Source organism: Aythya fuligula, chromosome 32 (genome assembly GCF_009819795.1).
Source record: "Aythya fuligula isolate bAytFul2 chromosome 32, bAytFul2.pri, whole genome shotgun sequence".
Taxonomy (NCBI): domain Eukaryota; kingdom Metazoa; phylum Chordata; class Aves; order Anseriformes; family Anatidae; genus Aythya; species Aythya fuligula.
Window position 1 is genome coordinate 630,001 of NC_045590.1, and position 9,063 is coordinate 639,063.

At 38.5% G+C, this 9,063-nt stretch overlaps 1 protein-coding gene across 1 annotated transcript in view; it reads left to right on the forward strand.

Moving 5' to 3' along the window:
* Positions 1–8,076, forward strand: part of LOC116500179 (butyrophilin subfamily 3 member A2-like) — an 11,236-nt gene extending 3,160 nt beyond the window's left edge. The window contains exons 3-7 of the mRNA XM_032205094.1: positions 1,123–1,407; positions 2,334–2,432; positions 2,827–2,853; positions 6,220–6,246; positions 7,538–8,076. Coding sequence (XP_032060985.1) covers positions 1,123–1,407; positions 2,334–2,432; positions 2,827–2,853; positions 6,220–6,246; positions 7,538–8,076 — 977 coding nt within the window. The remainder of the gene's footprint in view (positions 1–1,122; positions 1,408–2,333; positions 2,433–2,826; positions 2,854–6,219; positions 6,247–7,537) is intronic.
* The last annotated feature ends 987 nt before the right edge of the window (positions 8,077–9,063 follow it).

A 9,063-nucleotide genomic window follows, 5' to 3' on the forward strand; every position in this document is an offset into this window, starting at 1 on the left:
AGCAAGTTTTTTGAAGAGGTGAAGTAACTGAACCTTGACTGTGACTGCATTTGGTACTACAACCCATTTCTCTTACTCTAGCCCTCATTTTCTCTCATCTCATTTTTTTCTCCAGTACTCCAGCCTTTATCTGTTGATGATGTCATCCAACTTTTTCTTAGCATCACATTTCCACCCAGTGATATTATGCTTCTCTCTTTTCCTTCCTTCCTTCCTTCCTTCCTTCCTTCCTTCCTTCCTTCCTTCCTTCCTTCCTTCCTTCCTTCCTTCCTTCCTTCCTTCCTTCTTTCCTTTTTTTCTTTCTTCCTTTCCTTCTTTCTTTCCTTCTTTCTTTCTTTCTTTCTTTCTTTCTTTCTTTCTTTCTTTCTTTCTTTCTTTCTTTCTTTCTTTCTTTCTTTCTTTCTTTCTTCTTTCTTTCTTTCTTTCTTTCTTTCTTTCTTTCTTTCTTTCTTTCTTTCTTTCTTTCTTTCTTTCTTTCTTTCTCTCTTTCTTTCTCTCTTTCTTTCTCTCTTTCTCTCTTTCTCTCTTTCTCTCTTTCTCTCTTTCTCTCTCTCTCTCTCTCTCTTTCTCTCTCTCTTTCTTTCTTTCTTTCTCTTTCTTTCTCTCTTTCTCTCTTTCCCTCTTTCCCTCTTTCCCTCTTTCTCTCTCTCTTTCTCCTTCCTTCCTTCCTTCCTTCCTTCCTTCCTTCCTTCCTTCCTTCCTTCCTTCCTTCCTTCCTTCCTTCCTTCCTTCCTTCCTTCCTTCCTTCCTTCCTTCCTTCCTTCCTCTCTTCCTTCCTCTCTTCCTTCCTTCCTCTCTTCCTTCCTTCCTCTCTTCCTCTCTTCCTCTCTTCCTCTCTTCCTCCCTTCATTTCAATTTAAGTTGTTCATGGAAATATCAAAAATCAGTCCAAAGATCTTTCTTTATCAGGACTGTAAAAGATGTTGCAAAAGGGTCCCACTCTAATGTAACATGGCAAGAGCTACTTACCAGCAAATTAATGAGAACTAAAATTCCAAATCTGTTGAATTCACACACTGTTTTTATAGGTAAATCTCGGCAAGATCTTCCCATCATGCACTGTTTGGTCAGAGAACATTTAATTTCCTGTTTGTTGGAGTTTTCTTGTTTGCTGTTCTATAGCTAAAGGTGATGACACTTCCATCTTCCTGGATGGTCACGTCGGTCAGGGCATTGGCCTCACCTGCAAGTCACAGGGATGGTTTCCAGAGCCTGAGGTAGTTTGGCTGGACAGTAAAGGACAGACACGGAAAGAGAAAGTGATCACCCAAAGAACAAAGACTTCTTCAGGCATTTTTGATGTTGTAACTTCCATGAACCTAGAACCAGGATCTGACAAAGAAGTCTCCTGCAGAATTGTCAATAACCTACTCAACACTGTATGTGAATCCCGAGTCCTGATATCAGGTGAGTAACCACGAAGGTCAGTTTCTGTGAGGACCTGTCTGTTGTCTTTCCATTGGCCCTGGAGAGATCCTGGACACCCAACACAGAAATAAATGACAAGTGTTTAGGTGGATAATATAGTAAGAAATCTATCTTTATGATTTAGATTACTCGTTATATTCATGATGCATCTTAGCTATAAATATTAATGCATATAATAATAATAATTAGCAGACACCCAAGTTGTCACTGTGAAAATTTTGAGAGGGAAATATTTTGAAGTGCTAATGGGGAAAGCAACACTCCTACAATGTTGCAGGATAACCAGCAAAGTGAATTGAGAAAGCTGGTTCATGCTGATAGGAAATACTGAATGTCTTCTCCCACACCTTTTGTCTCCCTGACATCTCCATGATTACTGTGAGCTTCAGCATGTGCCTCCATCCAGTTTGGATTCCTCAACTGCAAAGTAGACAATTTCATTTCAAAACGAAAGAGGAGAGGAGTCTTTAGCTTTTTTTCCCATCTGAAATACCATTAGAGATGACTCTTCTTTGCTGAAAACATCATCTACTCTATAGTTAAAATGCTGCACCTAGATGGGCTGCTCAACACATCGTTCTTATAAAGAAGTGACTTCTCCAACATGTCTCTACCCATGGCAGTCTTAGTCTGAATGAATATGGCATATGCACTGTAGGATCATAGCTTGATTGCCTTCACATGAACATTAATATTAACCCTGATAGCCTGGAATACCTGGCAAAGCAGTATATGGATGTTTTGGAATTGAGGGGAGATCTTTAACCTTCATGAGTGACAGGAAAAGGTAATAAAAGATACATTATAGCAAATACAATGGCAGTAGACACAGATCTTTGACCACTGGACCTGTCTTAGCTGTTTCACAGTCGTTAATTGAATGTAACACCTTCTATGTTTTACAGATGTCTTCTTTCCATCCACTTCACCTTGGATGACTGCCTTCATCGCAATTTTATGTTTCAGTATTGCTGTTATTGCTGCTGTGGGTGCTAAACTGAGGGGTAAGTATTTCCACCTACAACAGCTGATGCAGAAGTTTTAATCTGCAATGCAAATGCAGTTAATAAAAACTTAAATAATATTTTAACATCACATTCAGAAAGAAATATATGGGAATTGAGGGGGACAGAGGAAAAAAATGACATATATAGTTAAAAATTGAATATGTGTGGGCTCTTCATGTGTGTGAATGAACAGAACATCCTTAAGAGGGAGGTAACTTCCATGAGACATAATTTTTGTAATCACAAATATTTACAGGCACAGAATATAATTTTTGCTTTCAGAGAAGAGGATTTTTGAAAGAAAACTCTTTTTAGAATTATGCTATGATATTTTCATCAGACTCATTGTCTTGGGGAAAAAATAAATAATTGTTTTTTCTTGTTTTTCCAGTTAATACTACAAGAAGACAAAAAGCAGGTGAGTAATGAGGAAATTAAATATGAAACCCCACAACTCTTTTTTTAAAAGTAAACAGTATGATAATAATGCAGTCATGATCAATATTGAAGTATTTCAGTTTTGGAATGCACGAAGATGAAGTGGGGGTTTTGGACACTGATCAGCTTTGAGTACTGCCACTGGTACTTTATCAGGGCGTTTTGCTTCTTCCACTCACACGCAGACCTAATGAATCCAATATAGAGACATTTTATTGAACTGTCTGCCTACTTGTATGTGGAAGTTCTCCTTGTATCTAACAGGATGAGGTAATAGCAGAGCTTCCTCCATAAGTGCATGACATTTTTCCAATTCCAGTAGCTCATTTTTCTTTGGGCATTTCTAAAGTTTTCTGGTAATGAAATATACCTATGGTAGAATGTTTTAATTTTTACACAGTGCCCATGGGCTCAACTTCCAAATAACATTTCAGACTTTTGACTGATATCATTAATTTTCTATTGTTTTTAGATACTGAATGCTTAGTTAAATAACTAATGTTTATGTGTTTGTGTGTTGTTTTATCCTCAGAAAAAAAGACGAATGATCTTAAAAAAGGTAAATACTCCTTGAAAACTATCAGGACATCTTGGAAACAAAATCACATACACTGTTCTAGGGCATTTTGGTATTTCTAGACGTGAATCTCAGAAGTAGTATTCCTTATTTACATAATGGATTTAATGAAAATTGGCCATATTGTCCCTTATAATTAAATGCTATTGACCCCTTCATAGGCAGTTTGAAGCAGAATTAATCACTCAGAGTAATACTTTAATTCTTGAAAGATGGTGAAGGGACTGATACACCGGGGACTAGTATGATTGCATAAATAAGTCCTTATTTATTCTGTAACTGCAATGAAAATGCCATTGTTCTATAAGAGATTTATGATCCAATTTTTCATATCTGGTTTAATCTGCTTATAATTCCAAAAATGACAAGAGATTGTTTTGTTATTATTTCTTTGCTTGTTGGTATTCTATATAATAAACCTTGAACTTTTTACTGCTAAATTGCATCCCATGGATTTAAATCAGATCTTCTAGTTCTAGCCTGAATAAACAAATAACAATTCCTGCTGCAATTTCTGCAAATGTCCATGTCATCAGCACATATTTCTTGTCTAAACCAAATAATGATAACACAAATCAAGTATGCCCCAGACATATTCTAGGGGATATCAGTTTTCTCATTTGGGCCTTTCAACTTACTAGTAAGATTCAATTTACTGAAGCCTCTAAAATAATAGAAGTCTCTGTGTCTTCATTTGTTCTCTTTGGGATCAGGTACAGGAACCAGGAACATTTGGAGAGAAATCAGATTCAAGCTGCCTGAGAAAGCTATTGCTGGGGAGATTTGATGGGGAGAGGGGGTGTGTGGATTTCCTACATGGACTATAATGGAAAGCAACTAGATGAGATTGAGACATTCATGTGGTAGATATCTAAAAGAGGCCAGGGTAATTTCATCTCTTCAGCTGTGAAGTCTCCTCAGAATTTAAATCACTTTTAAAATATGACATTGGAATAGATACAGAAATGACCATATATAATTTCTTTCAGAAAAAAACGATCTGGAGGAACAATTAGGTAAGAACCTGGTTTTCATGTTCCTTTTGGTACTTCTAGTATGCATGCTACTTAAATCCCTAATAAAGCAAATGAGATGTACAGTATTTTGATATGAATTATTTCTGGATGTTTCTGTTCCATATAAGAAAATTTATTATGGCTTGATTTCATGTTGGATAAATTCATATAAATAAATTCAAAGATTCAGAGCATCCATGAGATCCATTTCCCATGAACTTGTTGAAATTAGTAATTGAGGGCAATAACAAAATTTTAAAACTTCTCTGATAATTTTTAACTTCTAAATTAAACTAACTGTCCAGCCCAGTAATGGTTTTGTTTCTGTTTTTATTCTTTTTACCTCCATTGGTCGACTCAGAGTCACAGAAGAACACATTCAAAGGAGGTAAATATAACATGGCAGTTAAGACAATTTTTATCAAAATTTGTAAGTGGATATATACATGAGAATGAAAATTAACTACTTAATTAGAAAACATGACAGCTTATTTCTAGTTAAATGGTTGTTCTACTTCATTGTTAGTCACTGCTGAAAGTACTATATAGAGTGGTTTTATTTCTAAGAGTCTTGCGATGTTTTTCTGCCTCTGTGTAATCTTTCTGCCTGGAGTCAGTAAGACTCTACTGGGATTTCTTGAACAGCTCTTACAGCTGTTGTTCTTTCTCACTTTCTGGTCAAATCATTAAAATAGCTGTAACTAGCATCTCAAAGACAAAATTAATGTACTGGTCTCCAGAGAAATACTGACTTAAAAGTTTAAAAACCTAGAAAATAAGTCCTAAGGAAAATGCTGTTTACCTTTTTTTTTTTTTTTTTTTTAAATCTGCATTACTTACTGGCCCTCCACCAAGATACTTGGAGAGTGAGAAATCTCCTTGTGATTTCATTTCACTTATTAAAGCTACATGTATTCTTTTGCAGCAACCTCTGAGAACATAAAGCAACTCGGTAAGAAAACATCTTGTATAAATGTTATATTTTTGTGAACCTTACAAAAAATAAAGAAAATATTCAGGTCTGTCTGATTATGTCATCTCTGGGGGTGAGAGTAATGCCAATATCTCATCACAGTGCAGTTATATTTCCCCCTCCAAGACGGGTATGACAAGGCATTCTATAATACCTACCTGAAGTGTGAATAATCCTCCTTGCCAGAAGCTTTTATACCTAAAACTACAATAAATTTACAGACACCCATAACATTATATGAGTTGTTTCATTATATATCATGTTTACCCAAATCATGGAATTGACAACAAAGAAGGAATTAATTTCCTCCATGCAACCCCATGTGCTGACATAATATACACTAAAATGCTTGTTAAATGCAAATAAATTGAGACTGTAGAGGCCAATTTTGTGTCCTTTACCTTGCAACCAAGTCCCAAAAATTCGAACTGCAGAAATGCAAAAAAGGACTAATATTGACTTATGCTGTAGCTTGTCTTCTATACTGTGGGTATGTCTAACTTTAAAAAATTGAACCAGAAGAGAGAAAACCCTCACAAAATTAGTGTCAATAACTAGAACATCTTTTCCTTTCAGAGCGAATAAAAGATGACTTGGGTAAGTGGTTTAAAAATTATATTTTATTGCAATATTCACTGCTACTTTAGGTAGAATAAAGTCAACCCTGGGACTGAATCAGAGTCATAACAATGCAAGCATAAGGCAGAAATAATATAGGCTGAAAAGTATCTAACTGCCCTACAGAACCATAAAGTGCTATTGTCTCTTTCCTTTCTGCAGACTTCTGGGAAGCCCAGAGCCATGCAGGTAAGCTGAAAGGAAAAAGGGTGTGAGCTGCACATAGGTCAGGGCAATCCCAAACAGGAGTACAGACTGGGAGAAGAGCATTGAGAGCAGCCCTGTGGAGAAGGATTAGGGGATTCTAGTGGACTAACGTCTCAACATGAGCCAGCAGTGCACACTTGTTGCCCAGAAGGAAAAATGCATCCTGGGCTGCAACAAAAGAGGAGTGACCAGCAGGTCAAGAGAGGTGATTGTCCCCCTCTACTCTGCCCTTGTGAGGCCCCACCTGGTGGACTACGTCCAGGTTTGTGTCCCCCAGCACAAGAAGGATGTGGACCTGTTTGAGTCCAGAGGAGGGCCACAAAGATGATCAGAGGGCTGGAGCACATCTCCTCTGAAGAAAGGCTGAGAGAGCTGGGGATGTTCAGCCCAGAGAAAAGAAGGCTCTGGGGTGACCTCATAGAGATCTTTTAATACTTAAGGTCTTATAAAAAAAGATGGAGAAGGACTCTTTACTGAGGTAGATAATGATAGGACAAGGGGAAAGAGTCTCAAACTAAAAGAGAATAGATTTAGATTAGCCATGAGGAGGAAATTCTTCAATGCAAGGGTAGTAAGGCACTACAACAAGTTGCGAAGAGAAGTTTTGGATGCCCCATCTCTGGAGGTGTTCAAGGCCAGGCTGAAGGGGGCCTTGGCCAACCTGATCTAGTGGGTGTCATCCCTGAATATGTCAGGGGGGCTCGAGTTAGATGATCTTTAAGGTCCTTTCAAACCTCAGCCATTCTATGAGTCTGATTCTATGATTCTATGAAAAGGGTGTTTCCATCTGTCCAAGTTACCCTGACATAAAAATGCCATGACTTTAGAGACTGGTAGGCTGAGCTGGAGTCACTGGGACATGTCATCAACTGTGTTGGATAAAAGGAAATGAGGCGAGGATGGGGTAGTTGGGAAGACTGAGAAAAGGAGTTGCTGAAAAGAGTCAAAGGAGGAGAGGGCTGTGTGTGGACACCATTCCAGAGAGGATGGATGGTAACATGGAAAAGAGAGACAAATTTATTATGAAGTGAGTGAAGAGAAAGAGTCACCTGGACTTACACCCCAAGAGAGTACGTGGCTATGACAGCTCTGAAGGTACCTGTTGTCAGGTACCTCAGTGACTGTTGCATGCCCTGTTTGGGGGAATGTTTCAATTCTTTGTTGAATCACACAAGGACTGCTCAGACCCTCAAAGATTTCAGCCCATAGTCCCCTACAGAGACAGGTCCCTGAGTGGCTCTGCTCACTGGATTCTTCTTGTTTTCTCCTCCAGTTTTCATTGATGTGAATCCTGACTGCCGGGTCCTAGAGCTCCCAGTGCCAGGGGCTCCAAAAGTTGAGGACACCTCATCTGAGCCTGCTGGCCTGAGCAGTCCCTCCACAGTCCCTGTTCTGGTGGGGAAGGAAGGGTTTGCAGCTGGGAAACACTACTGGGAGGTGGAGGTGGACCAGCAGCAGGACTGGGTGCTAGGGGTGGTGAGGGAGAAAGAGAGGCAAGAGGAGGAAGGGACAAATGCTGGTGAGGACTTCTGGGCTCTGCACAGATCCCAGGGAGAGTTATTCTCTAGCAAGGAAAACAGCAAGATTGAGAAGAAGAATATGAGTTGCTCAGTGATTGGTGTGCTTCTGGACTTGGAGGAAGCACAAGTCAAATTTTATGAAGCAGGGCAGAAGAATATCATAGTGAAAATCCCTCTAAGCCTTGGAAAGGAACATGCAGAAATGTTTTACCCATTTCTGTCCAAAGAGAAAGGGACAGTCAAACCTGTTTGCCATCAGCAAAAAATTCCTGTTCCATTAAAGGCTCTATAAGTTGGTTTCTCACATTTAATGGATTAGGGAAAGACAGTTCACTTGAAAATGAAACAGAAAATTTGAGAACTAATATTTCAGTAATATAAAATTACTGAAGTAATTGTAATAGTAATGTAAAGAGAAGAAACATGTTTAAAACAGGAATAAAAATCAAGAAAGAAAAAAAGAAACGGGTAATATAAACAAGATTGGGATCAAATTCAGAAACTCTGGGTAGTTATTTGAGTTCTCTTTACAGGACATGAGAGTCTTGAGTACAGTAACAGGTTCAGTTGATAGAAGAGAGTAGTAATTTAGGTGGTGCTATATAATCTATCTTTCCTACAGTTTACTCTAGAAGGATTTACATCATTTTCTTTTTATTTTTATTTTTGTCATAACTGTCATCTGGAAGCATCTCAAACAGCACCTACCTCTAGGCAACATGATATTCTCCCTGTTCTGCATTTAAGTTCAATGTCATCTGTAAAGTTAGGCAAGTTAAATTTCACCATCTTTATAAGAAATAAATAAATAAATTTTCCTTGGAGAAAAGTACCTTTGTGAAAACTCTTATTTTAAATGTTAAGCTCATTAGAAGATCTATGATAAGATAAATCATTAAAAGATAGATATTTTCTAAAGATCTGCTAGAATTTGGCAGGGTATTGAGCATACCTCCCTTTGAGAAGCTTGACATGAACCTACAGTGGGTGCTTGCAGCTCAGAAAGCCAACCAAATCCTGGACTGCATCAAGAGGAGTGGCCAGCATGTTGGGGGAGATGACTGTGCCCCTCTGCTCTACCCTTGTGAGGCCCCACTTGGATTCCTGCATCCAGGTCTGAAGCTCCCAGCCCAAAAAGGATTTGGACCTGTTAGAGGAGGGCCATAAAGATGATGAGATGGTTGGAGCACATCTCTGAAGAAAGTCTGAGAGAACTGGAGATATTCAGCCTGGAGAAGAGAAGGCTCTGGGGAGACCTCATCGCAGCCTTTCAGTACTT